Here is a 19,119-nt window from a genome sequence, read left to right on the forward strand (position 1 = left end):
CTGGAAATCTACTTGGCCCTGGAGGTGCCATGCAACAGGGCCAGACCAGGTATGGATGGTTCACAGAGGTCACCTGTGCCAAGAGGCTGACGGAGGCACACAGCCACTCGCTGTGCACCCAACATTCCTTCCCGTGGCAGGGCTTCACACTACCTGTGGCCAGCACACAAGAGGCCAGCCAGCACCAGCACAGGAGCCCAGCGGCTCGAGGCCTGCCCGGATCACCTAATGAAAGCCCATCTCAGCAGCACACCCTGGCCAGATGCCGGCGGCCCAGGCCTCAAACACTTGCTCTTCAGCAGGCCGTGCAGGTCCAAGGCACCTGGACAGGAAATGTCTGTGAGATTTCTTATCACCAAGGAACCAAGTGGCTCTGCAGCTAAACGTGGTAGCAAGGTAGCCCTGAGCAAAGAAAAAGACCAGAGACAGAGCCCAGGCCCTATGCTGAAGCCCCACAACTGACCAAAAACAAAAACAAACCCCCAGCAAACCCTGCAGTGGGCACCCAACCAGGCCTTGGTGCTGTTCAGTCTCCTCAGTGTCACACCGCTGCCTGAGCTGTCCTCTTCCATGGGCCACGCAGCCACCACTCAGTCTGGCTCTCTAGATGCCGTGTCCCACCCACGAGCGGCATCCCTGGTGCAGTGGGCCCTCACTGCCTCAAGACCGTGCCACGCCAGCACCCACCCAGCTTCTCTCCCGGCTGGGGGAGGGGCTTGGGGTACTGAACCAGTGCACAGGCGCTGCCCTGGTTACCAGAGGCACCCAGACTTGCCAGAGTGATAGCAGGGCTGAGGAGAGTGAGAGGGGAGCCGGGGCCCGGCTGGGAGACAGCGGCACAGGCCGAGGAAGGAACCGAACCCAGGGTGCAGACAGCACCGGGGGGCTGCGAGTCTCATTTTGTCTCTCCTCAGTCGGCTGGGTGGCACCCTCCGTCCCAGACCCCTGACAGTGGACTTGCAAGTCACACGGGCAGACTCTGCAGAGCTGCTGAGGAACTGGTGACAGTGCTCTTTGTTGTGAAATGTTGGCAAGACAAGCAAACACTTCCCCATCACGTCTGCCAAGCACACCCCCCCCCCCCCCCCGCCCAGGCCGAGCTGCCTGGGCACAGCCAGCCTGCGAGAACCGGCTGCCCCTGGGACAACTCGATCCGGCCATTCCCAGCAAAGTGCCAAACAAACACAACACTGGCCCTAGTAAACAATTTTTGTTTTTTCCAGGGAAAAGTTGAACAACAATGGTGGGACCCGGAAGGCTCCCGGTTCACAGGAAACACTCGCTGTGTCACCACGCGTCCGTGGGCTGTGAGGTCACCACAGGCACAGGCCTCTGTTCACAAGGGCATTTTTGATAAAGTGGAATTTGGGGGGAGGCCCAGGGGACTGGGAAAGTGGCCTATAAACGTTTAACAAAAGGCCTGGGATGGGAATAGGAACTCACATTCTTTCTTTCAATGGACAAAGCCAGCCACGTCCAGATATGTTTGTATTCTGGGACAAAAACTCATGATAACAGAAACTCAGGAGAAGGAATTCTTCGTGGGAAATGCTGGGTGTCCCTGAGTGACCTCTGTGCAGATCCACAGATTGTGGTGGGACTTGTCCTTGGAATAGGAGCAAGCCTGCATCTGGGTAGAAGGCAGGGCTGTCTCCCACTGAACCCTAATGCCCGGCTCCTGGCCCAGCGGCTGGAAGAGAAGATTCCAACTTTACACTTTAAACTCCCACTTTGTTGGGCTCCCAGCCATACCTGGCCTGCTCAGGGCGGAGGGACGGCACGGCGCCGGGCCTCCGCGTCTGCTCCCCACGCCCGCCTGCCCTTTGATCACCACCATACCTAGCTATCCACTTAGGTACCACTTGTAGTGTCCCTCATCCAGTGGCATCCCTGACTGTATGTGATGGGGCCTCAGGGCAGAGGAGCTGGGGGTGTCACACAGCGGCTCTGGTTGACACTGGGTTGTCAAGCTGCTGCAAGCATAAACCTGAGGTGGCCTGAAGCTGCTTCAGCCTCTGTGTGCCCCACCCGAGTCCACTGGCTTCAGTAGCTGAGCCCCGCTCCCGGCCCCCCCACCCCCGGCTGCAACACTATGTGACACCCCTACCCGGGCACAGCAGTGACTCCCCCCTGCACTGGCATGGCTGTCTCTACGGGTAACCCGCCCTGCTGGTCTGCCCTCCTGTCCTAGGGGATGTTCCCATTAGGCTCTCCAGTGAAGGCCAGGCCAGACGCAGGCACATGCAGAAGCTGCGGCTGAGCTTGCTCAAGGTGGCTGTGCTGTGAAATGCCCTGACCTATGGGAGCAAAGCTGACAACCAACCACCTATGTGTGTGAAAGCCAGGAAGTGGCATGGACGACAGGAGACCCTGTGCATCCCATTCCAAATCCTGCAGACTCCAGGAAGGCGGAGGGCACTGAGGAGGGGCAGCCCCTGGTGATTCTGGAGGGCCGCTGCTGACCACGGCAGACCACAGGGTGAGGAGGCCGTAGAGCTACAGGCGGCCTGGCCAGCTACACTTGGCCGGGAATGGGGAAGCGTTGGGGGCTCAGGCCCAGAGTGGTGGAAGAAAAGTAGGCCCTGCGTCCTCATCCCTCGCCCGGCTTCCTGCACAGAGCTCCCTCATACCCTTGACTCTCTAGGCCGAAGGGCTCCCGGCCAATCCTACGACCTTTGGACGGTGCCCGGCACACACAGACCGCAGCACTGGCCAGCTGGGCTGACTCTGCCCCACCTGAGTTGTGAGAACCATGCTCTCACTCACTCCTCCCCCCAGGCCCTGCCCAGTCCATACACGAGCCCCAAGCTTTAGGCTGCCCCATCATGTCCACACCGGGCAGGGTGCCCAGGGCGCTCAGCGAGGGTCTGACGCAGTAAGAATAGCACATGGGATTCCTTGGGGAAGATGACGGCGAGCGCTGCATTGTTCGTAAAGTACAATGATCTGAAAGTCAAGGAAACCCTCACTTCCCAACCCAAACAGCACTGTACACAGCGACGGAGCGCCGGTCCAGAGCGGGGCACCCTGACCCCAAGTGGGCCTGTCCCCCCGCCCCGGGGTCAAGGGGGGGGCGCCTGTGGCTCAGCCCTCACATGGAGTGAGCGCAGCCCGACAAAGGGGTCTCTTAAGAACTCTTCCCGCCAGCAAGTCAACTGTCTAGGGAAGCTAACTCTGGGGTCTCATTTTTCTTTTCTACTCCTCCCCCTCCCTTCATCTAGAAACAGGGTTTGTGTGGTTCTGTGACAGAATGTTTTCCTGGCACCACAAAGACAAAGAAGGTTCGCTGGCGGTGGGGGAGGGGGGCCCTTGATGCTGCCCATGCTGGTCTTGAACTTCTAGATCAAGCAATCCTCCCCAGACCACTGAGAGGCTGAGACCATGCACAGTGTGCCCCCCGGGCCCCCCCCACCAAAAACACCAGCTACAAAACCTGTCTGGGGGAGCCCTGGGGCTGACAGTCACACCCCGCGCAGGCTAAGCATATACCCTACAGCCACAGTTCACGGGTACACGAACTGAAGGCTGTCTGGTGCCTCCAGGCGAGACCAGACCAGTCCCCACATATCACCAGTGGCCCTAGAAAGGTGCGGGAGACACTGTTAGAACAGCGTGTATGTCTCCAGTGGGGCCTCGGCGTTCCACCTGGGCCCAGGTGCACAGCGACCACAGCGGTGCCACAGTGGCATGTAAGCTAGGGCCACTGCTCTCACAGACACAGACTGTGGGGGGAGCAGGGTGAGAAGGTCACTGGGTGTAACTCTCCACCTTGCGCTAGCCAGGCAGGCAGCATGACACTCAGCCACCTGCACCTGGCCCTCACCAGGTGTCCGGAGCGCAGGGGAGCGCAGGGGAGCGCAGGGGAGCTCCTCCTGCCGAGGAGCAGGGAGCCTGGCTCTGGTCTGAGACAGTGTGCAGCGTTCTGGTGCCCCCAGCAGATGGTTCAATGCCAGGCTGCCACACTAGCCGACTGGCACCCTGTTCCTAGCCAGTACCTGACCCCAAATGACCACCCCTCACACCACCCAAAAGTGGGGTCCCCAAGGGGGATGGGGCCATCAGACGGGAGTCTGGTGTGGGTAACCCCCAGGCCATTTATAAGGCAGTGTAGCTTTGCTTCCCATCCCTACCAACCCAGGGTAGACTCCAGGACACCTGTCCTCTGCTGGATGCTATGGTCAGGCTTTGCACAGGATAGCGTAGGGGGAGCAGGCAGAATCCCACGCTAACCCAGGTTTCATTCCTGAGTCAAGCCCAGAAAACAACAGGCACCCTTTTCCTCTGTTATCTCATTTTCCTTTTCCCTTGAGAGTACTTTCTGAGCCAAGAGGGAAACAATAAACGGGAGTAGGAGACGCGACTTCTCCTTCCCCAGGGAAAACCATGACATGGGAACAAAGCACAGGAGGGCGCCCCACCAGGCTCGCCCGGTGACTCAGCCCGGCTGGCTCTTCACAGGGACATTCCCACAGGGCTCAGGGTAGCCCCTCAAAGGGTAAACAAAGGCTGCAGTGGTGCTCAGTGGATACTACATTGACATGAACTAGACAACTGGTTGGTGAGTATGTGAGGGAAAAACGGGGAGAGAGCAAGGGGGAAGGGTGACACTGTCTAAAAAGCAATGTACTCACTACCTGGCTTGTGTAATTGCAACCCCCAATACATCATCTTTACGATAACAATAACAAGGCCCCATGGCCTGTTCCCCGTGCAATGAGGACATGTGAACGGCAGGCAGACAGGTGTATATTCTGCAGATCTCACAAGCCTAGCGTCTCTACCCTCTAGATGCTTCCGCAAGGGGCTGCCATGAGCAGAGGCTCTCATCAGCCTGCATCACACCAGGGGCTCCGACACAGCGCCCCTCTCAGCGTGCAGAGCTGCAGGTCTTGCCACTGAAACCACTCCAGCCCTAAGCAAGCTAAAATCCAACCACAGGACTGGCCACCTCTATACAAAACTTTGAGCCTGGGTCTGAGATACCACATGCCTTTAAAAGCCTTTTCCCAGGCTGGGAGTTTGGTCTAGTGGTAGAGTACTTGCCTAGCATGCATGAAGACCGGGGTTTGATTCCTTGGTACCACATACATTGTGGCTCAAGTGGTAGAGCTCTAGCCTTGAGAAAACCCAAGGACAGTGCTCATGCCCAGAGCCCAAGCCCAGGACTAGCAAAAAGGAAAAAAAAAAAAAAAAAAAGCCTCTCCCAAGTTAGATTGAAAATGCGCTGGGATATGACAAATCATACATAATTCTAGACACTCACAAACAAGACCAAAGAAGATAGATACTCTTAGGAGAGAATCACCAAGGTGCAACACGCCTAAGCACCTCTTCATATTTATATAAAATAATATATATACTGAAATGGAACTCCAAAATATACAAACAAAATGTTTTTTCAAAAAGTTTTTAATGATTCTGTCTTCTTTACCTTATGTATGGTATATTCGCCTGTATATCTTTGGGAGGTGGCGGGCACAGAACTCAAGGGAAAGGGGGTGAAAAAGTGCAGCAGTAGAGCTCGCTATACAACTGGTAGGTGGAGAGGAGAGGGAGGGCCTGGTAGAGAGGGAGGGAACAGACACTGCACTTACGACCTGACTCATGTAAATATAACCCTTTGCACATCATAATTAATTAAAAAAATCCTTCCCCAAAGACGAGTTATTCAACCAATTGTTGAATGAAAGGGGCAGGGGGAGCTGAAGGAAGGGGGCCTTGTGTGGGGTTGATGGAGAGGGAACCCCCAGTGCCAGGCTCAACAGGCAGCAAGAGCAAGCACTGACACCCCCCCCCCGCCCCAGGGCCAACACAGCAGCATTGCAATGTCGGGGAAGTTTGGGGGGGGGGGGTGTTGGGCAGACAGAGATACCCTAAGGCCACTCCTATGGCTGAGTACCCACCCTTGAGCTCCTTCTAGATATGAAATTATGCAACTAAATTCTTACAGGTAAAGTTAACAGATGTGAGGTTTATATACTGCCAATTACAAAACATCACTAGGAGAAATTTAAAAACTATATTAAGCCATGGGGTTTAAACTCAGTCTGGGTGTTGTCACTGAGCTCTTCAGCTAAATGCTACAGTCCTACCCTTGAGCCAAGTCCCCCTCCCCCCCTTTTTTTTGCCAGTCCTGGGCTTGAGCTCAGGGCCTGAGCACTTGGATTTTCTCAAGGCTAGAGCTCTACCACTTGAGCCTCAGCACCACTTCCGGCTTTTTGCTATGTATGTGGTACCGAAGAACCGAACCCCAGTCTTAGTGCATGCTAGGCAAGCACTCTAACACTAGGCCAAACTCCTAGCCCCTCCACTTTCCATTTTCTAGAGGTAAACTGGAGATAAGAGTCTCAGGTCCTTCTGTGTCCAGGCTGGCTTTGAATGCAATCGACAGCCCTCAGCTTCCTGAGGAGTTAGGAATACCGGCGCGAGCCACTGCGCCTGGCTCTGCATTTTTTTTGTTTAAAGCTTTTCAGTAGAAATTGAGCATTCTAAAATTTATATGGAAATGTGAAGGACTGATATACCCACAAGAGGAAGCGGAGGAGGTGCCCACTTCCTAATTTAAAGATAAACCACACAGCTAAGCCAGGTTTCATGGCAGCTGCTCATACGATTAGTTCAGGTCAACAAAGGGGCCACAGGATTACAGAGTGGGAAAGGATGGCCCTTCAAACATGAGTGCAACAAGTGGACAGCACACATTGCCGGGGAGAGGAACTCGTGACGCACAGCAGATACAAGGTTTCACTCAAGGTGAGCCAGGAGATCTAAAGCTGCAAAACATCCAGAAGAGAACCCCAGAGAAAACCATGACCTTGGGTCAGCAGTTCTAGGTTTCTTAGTTTATAAAAAATAAAGGGGAACACTGTATGGCAGAGTTCATCAAAATTTAAAACTTCTTTTTTGAAAGACATTGACAAGGAAAACCACGGACTGGGGAAAAATGTACACGCATGAACGTGGCAAGCCCGGCTCACCAGCACGCAGGAGCCCTTAGAACTCACAGTGGGACGGCTGCCTGAGTAAGGAGACACAGCCAGAGGCTGTCACAGCAGGTCTGTCGTGGCAGGACAGGGCAGGGAAGAGGAGAGGTGGTCAGCACAGACCCGTCCCGCTCCACATGTCCAGCCCAGACACGCAATTTGACAGCCACACCAGAGGACCAAGCCCTCCTTCCATGCTGGGTTACATGGGAGGAGAAAGCAGTCCCGGGTTCGAGGAGAAAAGGGAAGGACCCTGCATCAGGGATCCGCCCCGCCCAACGAGGTGCACTTACCAATCTGCAACAGTATAGGTGTGACCAACGCCGTTTCCATGGCGTAACAGAACTCCCTGCCAAACATCACCGCCCCGTGCATCACCCACAGGCGCATGGGGATTCTGTCTATGGACCCCTCACTGACGGTCTCATCGCGGTGCTCAGTCTCCGTGTCTCCAGGTTTCTGTGGGTCTGGCAAGGGCACAGGTAACTCCTGAACTTGCATAGATTCTGAGTCGGCATTCTGCGGAGCCATTTTCATTACCACCAAAAATATATATGTATTTACTCTATCTATATAAATAACACTATCACCTCTCTTCAATGATAAATTAAGACGTCTCCTTGTTCTGCTTTAGGTGCGCGGGCCCTCCTCAGCAAGTAACACTTGTATTCCTCTTTGTACTTCTCACAATCGCAGGAGACGTGCAGCAAAACAGAAGGGACTTTGGCTGGTCTGTAACACATGGCTTGCTGGCTCACTGAGAGTCAGAGTTACAAATCCATAAATGCCACTCAGTTAATACCAGTTTTGTCATCATGACTGTGGAGGCGCTGCAGGCACTTCTCTTGCTACAGAGAGGTGGGGAGGTGATACACACAGGAGTTCCTTGATGAATCCCCATCGAGTGGCTGGAGGATCTGCAAGACAGGAGAGACAACCCAGTGGAGTCAGGGGGCGGCCTCCACGCGCGGCTGCACACAGACAGTCGCCAGGCTCTCTAGACTCTCAGGCTCTGGCTCCTGTGTCTGTGACCCTGGCTCACAAGAAGTTTGGTCCTGGGGATGGACGTGCGTGGGACAGCCAAGGAAAGCAGAGCAGAGACAAGCGACTTAGCCAAGGCTAACTCCATCGCCTCTGCCTGTCCTGGGCACGCGTGAGTAGGGCCTTCCTGACCGGCCAGTATCGTGGTGGGCAGAACGGTGGAGGTGGAGGCTGAAAGAGAACCACAGGATCCTGAGGTCAGCATCGGGCCATGGAAGGAAGGTGGAGAGCGGGGAGCTCTGCACAGTGGGAACGCAACGTCCATCCCGACACCAGGTCCTTGCACGCCTCTCGGGCAGTGGTCCTTGATCTGGTCAGAAAAGGCATTGATGGTCACATGGAGCTACAGGCCCTCTGGGTGCGGGGAGGACGCTCATCCTTGCCAAACTATGCCTCCAACTCTAGGGGCCCGGACTCCCAGCCCACGGGGAGCTGGGAACCCTGGGGCACCAGTCCTCCAGTCTGATCCATCTGCTCCCATGCAGTCAGCTTTCAAGGCGTCTCCACCGGATCCGCACACCTGACTCACCCTTTGAAATGCTCTAGGAAGCGGGGGGGGGGGGGGGGGGGAGGGGGGCACGTGGTGCCACCTGCTTGTCCCACCACAGGGGGGCCCAGGCAGGAATGCACGCGTCTGAGGCCAGCTTGGGAGCAAGCCTTGTTGCAAAATACAAAAAAGAGGAGAGGAAGGGGATGGAGGCCAGTGGTTGCTAACACAAGGAAGAAAGGTCTGGGGTGTGCAGCACCCCATCTTCTTCTGGAGCGGGCCTCCACTTACTGAGATCGCCTGAAGAGCTGTCTAGTAAGGACAAGAATTCTGCACTGGGGCAGGACAGGGGTTGATGGCTTCACCGAACACTTGCAACTGATTGGGAGAAAATGTTTCTAGAACGCTCGTTCAGCCACTCCCTTCTCCGGGGGAGGACAGAAACCTCAAGCTTTCCACTCGGCCCTTCCTTCACAGTTCCGGAAGAGCAGGGACACCACCGGACACCACCGGTTCTCCTGTGCCAGCTCCTCCTGTCTCCATTGGCGGTCCGGGAGATCCAGGCACAGAGGGTCGCAGTCCTAGCTTCACTGGGTCCCACACTTGAAATGTTTCCGTCACCACTGTCTTTTACTGTGATTTCCAGTCACAGCAGACCCTGAACTGTGGCCCATCTACACTCTTCCCTCCAAGACTTTGTCGAGGAATTACTTCTGACTGAGGCCAGATCCACAGGAAAGCCCCACTCACTCCACACCCCCGATCCAGGGAGGACACCTCACTTACTTATGTCCCCATCCTCACCCTGCTGGGATTCCCAGGGGACACAGCCACTCAGTCCTGCAATGGAACAGCTGCCACCCAGACCAGAAATCCTAACAATGGGATCATGAAGAGCAAACCCTTCCTCTGCTCAGCCAGTCCTTGGTCCCTCCTGCCCCTACCCGGGGAGACTCACACTGAAAAGAAGACCAAGCCTCAGCTCCAAAGCACATTTCAGCAACAGCTAAAGATCAGGCCGTGGAACAAGCAGACCTGGGCCTCAGCCGGGGTGAGTGCAGTGGTCACAGCTGGAGGAGAGTTAAGCCCAGCACCCTCTGTGTACACCACAGCCACGCGGCCCTGAAGCCCAGGAGTCCCAAAGCGGAGGCAGTCTGTCCAACTGCTCAACCCCTTGGCTCTCAATGTTCTGAACCAGTCCACCAGGCCAGACCTGGCTAGCCTTCCACGTGACCAAGGTCACAGTCATAGTTGTGGCTCTAGGAACCTCAGAGAATCTGTGCTTTGAATGTTCCTGTCTAGTAGTTTTGTAAACACTCTTAAGATCTACAAAAACTAGCTGGGTGCTGGTGGCTCATCCCCATAATCCTATATACTCAGGAGACTGAGGATCTCTGTTCAAAGCCAGGCTGGGGCAGGAAAGTCCAAGAGACTCATCTCCAATTAACCACCAGAAAACAGGAAGTGGTGCTGTGGCTCAAGGGAGTAGCCTCGAGCTGAAGAGCTCAGGGACAACGCCCAGAGCCAGAGTTCAAGGCCCACAACTGACCGAAAACCCCACAAAACTGCAAAAACTGGCTGGGCATTGGTGCTCATGCTTGAAATCCTAGCTACCTAGAAGGCTGAGATCTGAGGATCACAGTTCAAAGCCAGCTCCAATTAACTACCAAAAATCCAGAAGCTGAGCTATAGCTCAAATGCTAGAGCACTAGCCTTAAGCAAAAAAGCTCAGGGACAGCATCCAGGTGTTGAGCTCAAGTCTCAGGAATGGCGTCTGTAGATTTACACACACATACTAGCAGAAACCATTCTCAGGCTGCTGGTCAGGCCAGCAAAGCCAGGACTCGGAGTTGGGTCACTGGGTTAAGTGTGCCCACCTCTGCCCTGGCTGAATGCAGGTTGGGAAGCAGCTTCCTTTGTGGCTGTTCAGGAGGCAGCTGAAGGGAGGGCTGACAGGCTTCCAACACCCACCCAACCTTACCCTGCTCCCCTATAGGCAAGACAAAGGCAGGTGGACGGAGGATGGCGGGTGGAAGGCGATGCTGCAGATGTGCCAGCTCTACTCCCCAGAGAGAGCTGTGTTCCTAAGCTGCTCACTGGGAGTTAGCAAGTAATGTGCGGTGGCTCCTGTGCAGCGCAGCTTCTGGCTGCAGCTGCCTTCAGGCCCGTGGAATTAGCTTTAGATGCTTGGGAAAAGCCAGAGTTCGCATGAGTACGTGGGTAGAAGCCACAGCAGCAGAAGTGTGTGAGGAGGGAGGATCCAAGCAGGGCTGCTGTGGAGTCTCCCTATGAAATGTCCCTGTGGGGCGGGAAAGGACCCAGTCCACTCCATGTATGTACGGTGTCCAAGATCTACCTCAGAACACCTGGGACCCAGGCCAAGGGAAGGCTCCTCCTCCACAGCAGAAGGCCTGCCCCAGGGCCACCACAGTAGCTGCACTCAAGCCCCTAGGAGGCCCTGCCACAGGCTCTGTTCTGGCCTCCCTCCCCTGGGTTCTCTCAAACCCTCCCCACCTCTAACACCTCATGGTGGGACACAGCCAAGTCCAGTAAAGACAGACTCAAGAGTGGGTGAGGATACCCAGCTGTCTGCCCTGAAAAGCTATTCCCACCCACCAACCACCCTGAGCAGCCACAAAGCTGTAAGCCAGCAGCAGCGTCCTTGTGAAATGGTGTGCATGCACGTGGCCTTTTCTGGAGCAGCACACTTACCGTACACACACACACAGCCTTCACACGGTACCCTGGCTGTCACTCCACTCGCCTCTTCAGAGCCTGCCAGCGTCCCCTGCCCCCGAGAAGTCACCTAAGGGACACTGTGGACCCAAGTGTTCATACCACGGACGTTTTCCCACTGCAGTGGCCAGCAGAGCTGAGGCTAACAGCTAGGACAAAACTAACTCAGGTGACTGCAAATTTCTTCACAGATAACAGTCATCAACCCAACTTTAAAGGCAACGCCAACCTGCTCATCCGCTAACCTTTTGCAAAGCCCTGGGGAGGAGCACAAAGTAACAAAACATAAAGCTTACCCATCATACTCCCAAAGAGGTCATACCACCGCACGGAGGGCCACATACTGGTACAGATGCCTCTTCATCTTTTCTTGACAGCTGCTGGGGCTTTGCACGGCCAGCATCCTCCATGGGGCCTCATCCTCTACTAAGATGTGATGCGCCCCACGGTGTCCATGGGGCCCCATCCTCTACTAAGATGTGATGCGCCCCACGGTGTCCACTCATGTCCCCACACCTGCTTCCAGCAGAGGCACAGCCGGAACCTGTCAGCCTCTGCTGGGGTCAGCACCCACTCACTGCCTCTTTCCCAGGATTTCCCAAATTACCAAGAACTTCAGGAGCCTGTGAACCTAAGAGCAGGGTACCTAACTCTGGGGACATTGGTATTTTTATTAGATTCCATTCACCTTACAAACTGGCATGGGGAGGGCAGGTCCCCTCCACAGCTGTGTCCTGTCTTCTCTGCTGCCCAGGCCTCCCCTAACCCCCTCCTCACCAGTGCTTAGCAGGAGAAGCGCTGCCATGGTTTCTGCGCATCCTTGTTCTTCCTGGGCAAATGCTCCACACCAGGCCATGTCCTCACCCTGGATCTGCACCTCCAACCTCCTCACCTCTTGTCCTGGTGACACCAAACTAGACTTTCTCTTTCCGTGTATCTTTAACTGGGCAGTGGACACTAGGTAATGTTCATTCACTCCAGTTCCCGAATCCCTCCCAGCTCATTCAGACTACTGGTCCTTTTCATTTTCCTATTTTAATTTGTGATCTTATTCTTTTTTTTTTTTTTTGGTGGTCATGGGGCTTGCTCTCTGAGCCTTGTCCAGGAGCTCCTCAGCTCAAGGCTACCACCCTTGAGGAGGAGCCACAGGCCCGCTTCCTGTTTTCTAGTGGTTAATTGGAGATAAGAGTCTCACATTCTTTAGTGCCTAGGCTGGCTCTGAACCTAGACCCTCAGATCTCAGCCTCCTGAGTCCCTAGGATTACAAGGGTGAGCTACTGTGCCTGGCTGTAATCTTAAGTCTTTTGAACAGACAAAAGAATATAAACGGACAACAAATCTACTATCTGGTACCAAAACATGGTGAGCCCTGCACGAAACCTGAGGGTAGACTGTGCCCCAAGCCCCCAGGCGTCCCTCGTGTCCCCAGAGTGAGCCTTGGGAGCTGTGTGGCCCTGCCCTTCCCCTGGTGGAAGGCAAGCACCGGGTTTGGGGGCTTGGGCAAGGCTCTCCTGGGCACCCAGACCTGGAGTTGGAACCCTCCTTTTCCCAGCCCTCTCCCCCACATTCTGTCTCTGGCATCTCCATCAGAGATGGAAAGGTGAGAAGCAGTGAGAAGAGGAGGAAGACATCAGAGGAGGAGGAGCAGGGGCAGCGTCTGTAGGGCGGGCACACACCCACCAAGTGGGCTCAGTGGTCACCCTCGCGGGTGTGCCTGCTTTTCCCTTAAAGAAGCCTGGTGCGTGTGGTGCCAGGCACCTTGCGGCTTCCCCGGAGCAGCAGCGTGGTAAGAGTTCCTGGGTCCCCGCAGGATGCCACATTTCCCACTACAAGCACCCTGCATTCCTGAGCGCCCCACCTGGCTGCGGGGACGTCTACATATCTACTACTATCAGGCTGCCAGTGAGGTGTCCTGCAAAGGTGTGCCCCAGCCCAGAAAAGTCCATGGCCTGGGAGCCTGCTCCAGCAATGGCGGAGCCCTCAGACAACAAAGGAGGCTGTGAGATCTGCAGATGCACTCAGACAAGTGCTAGGACCATTGTTCCCACCAACAACTTCCTTTATTGTCCTGGTTCTAATCTGAGGGTGACGGATGCCAAAACACATGACTTCCTTCAAGCTGCTGTGTGGGAGTGCTGGCCGTGCACCAATCTCCAAGAGGTGATGGACAGAGCAGAGTCTGGCCCCGTGGTAGAGTGCTTGTTTGCCTGGCTTGCACACTCCTGCACATGCACTCCCACACACATGGGAGTGCAGAGTGTTTGCTACACACACCATAGTGGCAGCCAATACTAGGGAGTGACACCCGTGTCACCTCAACATTTAAAACCCTGTAAACTAGACATCCTACCCTCACAGATGCCCCTTGACTCCCGACGGCATGGGGACTCCAAAGTCCCATGCTGTTTGGAAAGTAAATCCCCCCGCCCAACATACACAGCCACCTGGCTTAGCTTCACAGTGCCCTGGCCAGCTGCGTCCGTCCCTTGTGACGGTGACTGCTGCCCTGCCCCACCAACAGCCTCTTACATTGCCATCCTGGACATGTAGCTCCTGTGGTAGAGCACTGGCCTAGCAAGGGCAACGTGCAGAGCCAGCTACCCACATCTACAATGCAAAGATAAACGAAATAACCACGACACAAACAGCATCTTACCATGTCACTAGATCTTTTGTAAAGATCAAAAGTTCAAGTTCAAGTGAAAGACCGGTCCCTCAGGGAGCAGAGGCTCACTCCTGTAATCCTACTCATGGCAGCCAAGATCGGGATTGAAGTAGTGCAAGGCCAGCCTAGACAAAGTTAGGGAGACCTCATCTCCACCAACATCTGAGCATGGTGGTGCATGGCTGTCACGTGGGAAGAGGACTGTGGTCTAGGCTGTCTCAGGGAAAAAAAAGACATTAGCTCAAAAACAACTACATTATCAACAACAACAACGAAAGGAGGGAAGGGGTTGAAGATGATGCTTAGGTGGTAGAGCACCTGACCAGCAAGCTCAGTGCCCTGACTTCAACCCACCTATCACCCTCCTCAAAACCCAACAACAGTAAACGATTGTAAACGGGGTGCAGTCCTACAATCCCAGCTACTCAAGAGGACTACAATTTGAGGCCAGCCTGGGCAAAAGTTAGGGAAACCCTACTCTCAAAATAAGCCAGATAGGGCAAAGAGTTTGGCCTCATGGTGGAGCACTTGCCTAGAATACACAAAGATCTGGCTTCAATTCCTCAGTGCCACATACATAGAAAAAGGTGGAAGTGGTGCTGTGGCTCAAGTGGTAGAGCTCTACCCCTTGAGAAAACCCAAGAACAGTGCTTAGACCCCAAGTCTTTTGCCAGGACTGGCAAAAATAAAGAAACAAACAAGCCAGATAGCAGGTATGCACCCGTAATCCCAGATACAGTAGTAGGATGGAGGTCTGTAACTGGTCCCTGGTAGAAAGGCGAGTATACCTTGCTACCCAAAGGCTCATGGTCCCGGGAGATGCCCTGGAGGGAAAAGGATGCTCAGGATGTTACAAGGAAATGCTTGATTCATTTTTTCCATAACACTGCCCAACTTCCATTAAAGACAAACCGAAAATTTTCACTTTATCCCTTCAATTAAGTGCATTATTCTAAACCCTGATTCTTGGGCACTGTGTGCTTTTTTGGGGGAGATGGGTTTTCACAAAAGGGTGGAGAGACACTTAGCAGATCAGTACTACCTGTGATGAAATGTCAGTATTTTTTTAAAAAATTTCTTTTGAGTACAACTGCAAATCAGTTAAAAAGGGGGAGGGGGAAGAAGGGCGCTTCATGTGATCAAGCACAGAGTCTAGCTTGAACAGGGCACCGTGTTTAATTCAAATACGGCTATGAGGAACCATCCTAAGCTGGGGGCTGCTGCACTAGGGATTTTTCTAGAAGACATTCTATTCTACCTCTCTAGACCTCCCCAGGCCTCCCCAGCCGTTCTTCTCCAGGTGAGCAAGGGCTACACAGGACCAGTGGGAAGGACAAACAGCAGAGGACCATCTGCTGGAGGACGAGGAGCACAAAACTCCTCCAAATCACATCAGGAAACTCCAAGTACCCTGGACACAAGTGAAATGTGATATTCGGGCAATCCTACTGAAGATGGTATTTCCTGAGAACGACTTCCATTATACAATTAAGGTTGCATTTGTATTGGGAAGGAAAAGACAAGCTAGAGACTAGGAAAGCATGTGTGCAGAAGGCACATTAGTAACACAATCTGACTAAACAAGCTGCTATCACACACCTGGAACACAGCTCCTCAGGGCTGACCCACGGAGGATTCCCCATGCAGGAATCGCATGTCCACACAGAAACCTGGGAGCTCGTCATCACAACGTGTGGCAGCCACCAATACGTCCTTCGAGGGAGCCGAGAGCCGGTGGCTCATCTGCCAGTGAGCACTGCTCAACACTCCACCACACATGAAAGACAGACGGCCCTTCACTGCGTACTGCTAGGAAAGGAGTCAGCCCGACAGAAGGAACGGACAGCAATCCAATTCTGGTGCTTTGGAAGAGGCAGAGCTGTGGAGACGTGAGGGACAGTGGCTGGCAGGGTGATGGGGCAGGCAAGGGACAGGGTGGGGAGAATACTCCCTATCAGCCACAGTGGAGGACCACGCACACACACCAGGGGAAACAAAGGAAATAAGGACTCTGGGTGATGACAAGGCTGGCTCCAGGTAAGGGCATCCACCTTCCAGGGCTGCTGATAACGGGGGAGGGAAGAAGGGACTGAGAGCATTGAGAGTACAGGAACTCTATATTGTCCTTTCCATTTTGCTACAAGTATTTAATTGCTTTGAAAAATAAAGCTTAAGTTTTTTTTTTTGTTTTTTTTTTGCCAGTCCTGGGCTTGGGCTCAGGGCCTGAGCACTGTCTCTGGACTTTCTCAAGGCTAGAGCTCTACCACTCGAGCCACAGCACCACTTCTGGCTTTTTGCTATGTATGTGGTACCGAGGAATCGAACCCAGGTCTTTGTGCATGCTAGGAAAGCACTCTACTATTAGGCCAAACTCTCCGCCCCTGAAGCTTAAGTTTTTTTTAAAAAAAATCCATCATCTGCAGGGTGCCAGTGACTCCTAGCTACTCAGGAGGCCGAAATGTGAGGATCACAGTTCAAAGCCAGCCCAGGCACAAAAGGACCTGAAATGGTGCTGTGGCCAGGCCCAGAGTTCAAGCCCTATGACCAAACCACGAAAACAAACAATAAATACAACTAAAAGAAAAGTGAGGTCCAGCTGGGTGTGGTGGCTCATGCCTGTAATCCTAGCTACTCAGGAAGCTGAGATCTGAGGATCAAGGTTCAAAGCCAGGACCAATTAACCTCTAGAAAACGGGAAGTGGGGACTGGGAGTTTGGCCTCGTGGTAGAGTGCTTGCCTAGCATGCATGAATACCTAGGTTCCATTCCTCTGTACCACATACTCAAAAAAAGCCAGAAGTGGTGCTGAGGCTCAAGTGGTAGAGCTCTAGCCTTGACCTCAAGCCCAGGACTGAAAAAAAAAAAAAAAATTAAAAAAAAAAAAGGGAAGGTGGGGCTTGGCTCTAGGGTATGGTGGTAGCCTTGGCTAAGTTCAAGTTCCATGACCACAGAAAAAGAAAAGAACAGTGAGGTATAGAACGGCCAAGGAAACACAGGACAGCTGCGCAGTGACCAGCACCCACTTGGCTCACACCAGTAACCCGTCAGCCATAGGCTTGGCTCCCACACGTGTGACAGGTCAGTGGGGACTTCACCCTGGGTGCTAGGTGGCTCCCTCAGACAACATGGGGCACCCCTAGTCCAAGAAGTACAAAACAAACAAATTAAAATAGGCATGTGATTCTGTGTCTCCCTAAAAGGCATGGCTTGCCAATACCAAGGCACTGGACGCTGAGCCGCTGGGGTAGGTGGGGTGTGTTCCACTCAGAGGACTCTCCAATGTGGCTGCTGCTGTGTCGTGAGAGCAGTGCTGCACGTGGGAGCAGGGCAGGTTGCATGGCATTCTGATAGGGTGGTGGCCCTTCCCTCAGGTCCCAGCCTGCGGAGGATTCACATTGTTGATGAGGAGCAAAAACCTTTTTGTTAAAAATAGAAATAATAATAAAAAATGGTTCCCAGTACTGGGACTGGAACTCAGGGCCTTGCACTCTCACTCAGCCTTTTCACTCACAGCTGATCCTCTACCACTAAGTCACTTCTCTAGATCCAGCTTTTTGCTACTGAACTGGATGGAGTCTCTTGCTCGGCTGAGACTACCAGGCTGGTTTTGAAGGGAGATCCTCAGATCTCGGCCTCTTGAGTAACTAGGATTATAGGTGGGAGCCACCAATACCCATCTTTCTCTTTTCTTTCCCCCGTCCTGAGATTTGAACTCAGGGCTTCAAGCTCAGAAACCACACTGTCACCTGAGCTATACCCCCAGCCCACAGACTGTCAAGGACACTTCAGCCGCAGAGGTTGTGACAGCTTCATTCCTGCCCTCCTGACTGCAGTTCACTCAGCTTGTGGATCTGGTGGTGGAGGAGGCCATGGTGGGGTGGTGAGTGTTACATGTGTCTGTCTTTTAAGCATACATGACAAGGGGCTCCCAGGGGGCTTCCAGGTACCCTCATGGCAAGAGGGAGCCCTTCAGGGTCTCCACTGCCTCTCTCTCGCGCAGAACCAGTTATGTAGTGCCCCCACAACCCACTTTAAGATGGGACCCCAGCTGCTGACAGAGACGTGACCTGGATTCAGCAATCTGAGCTTGAGCCCATGAAGCCATCTCCCTACTAACACAAACCCCAGGAAGGGCACCACACAGGACCTATAGGCGGGGTGGGGATGTGCATACAAGTTCACGTCCAAACTCACTGCTCCTCAAGCCCCTCGGCACACAGCAGGGTGGGCGCGCACACAGGTTTCATAAACATGCACGCACACGCACGCACACGCACGCACGCACGCACATGCACGCCAGCACTGGACTGCCCAGCACAACGACAGGGAGACCTGGCTGAACTGGCAAGTGTCTCTTTAAACATTTTCATGGACTCCCTGGATTCCCTTGGCTGCCACAAAAATGGTTATGAAGGCTGCTAATAATGCCACCAGGGAAGTTCCCAGAGCCCGAGGCCAGCATCTCGACTGGAATTCACCTGTGACTTGTCTAGCTGCTCGCTCCTGCCTTCTCAGCAGCCCATCCTCAGCACAGTTCGCCAGCACCTCTTGCCTCAGCCTCCCTGCCAGGCCAAAGGCAAATGCAGAATGTACTCATCTGAACTGCTTGCAGGAAAGTAGACACTTCTACTATGGAGTCAAACCCAAGTATTTCGTACTCTACCTTTTTAAGTTTCGAGACAAGCCAGGCGCGAGCTGCACATACCTGTGGTCCCAGCTGCTTGAGAGGCTCAGGCTGGAGGCTCATTTGAGCCCACAAGTTTGAGACAAGCCTGGGCAACACAGTAAGACTCCATCTCTCAAAAACCAGGCACTCAAAACAATCAGGGGACAGGATTTAAAACAAAATTTCTTTCTTATTCAGGACGACCTTGAACTCACAATTTTGTAGCTATAACCTCCCAAGGATGAAAACATCTTTTAAAGTGGAACCTTCTTCATGTTCTACTAGAAGTTTCACAAATATCAAGGGGGGCAAGGTAGCACCCTAGCTGGCTTTAGAGAGCTTGTAACAGGAGCCCACTTAAGACAAGGTTACATTGGAACACAGTCAAATGGCCCCCAAGAAAATACGCTGCACCAATGAGCTTCCTTACCTCTGATCTGCTCAGCCTCTGCCACCCCAGCAATCAGTGAATAAGAACTACATCGCTCTTTAATTAAAAGGCAATGAGGGGCTGTTCCTAGCACCAGTGCTTTTGCTGGTTG

At 53.6% G+C, this 19,119-nt stretch overlaps 1 protein-coding gene across 3 annotated transcripts in view; it reads right to left on the reverse strand.

Moving 5' to 3' along the window:
- The window catches only part of Slc45a4 (solute carrier family 45 member 4), a 57,637-nt gene that overhangs the window by 10,012 nt on the left and 28,506 nt on the right, over positions 1 to 19,119 (reverse strand). For 2 of the 3 annotated variants that reach the window (XM_090339477.1, XM_090339478.1), the window contains exon 2: positions 7,277 to 7,900. The exons of the other annotated variant lie outside the window; for it this stretch is intronic. In XM_090339477.1, the coding sequence (XP_090195603.1) occupies positions 7,277 to 7,520 (244 nt within the window). In that variant the 5' untranslated portion in view covers positions 7,521 to 7,900. The remainder of the gene's footprint in view (positions 1 to 7,276; positions 7,901 to 19,119) is intronic. 3 annotated transcript variants of the gene reach the window in all.

The sequence above is a fragment of the Megascapheus bottae genome, chromosome 9 (assembly GCF_031878675.1).
Source record: "Megascapheus bottae isolate mThoBot1 chromosome 9, mThoBot2.hap1, whole genome shotgun sequence".
NCBI classification, from domain to species: domain Eukaryota; kingdom Metazoa; phylum Chordata; class Mammalia; order Rodentia; family Geomyidae; genus Megascapheus; species Megascapheus bottae.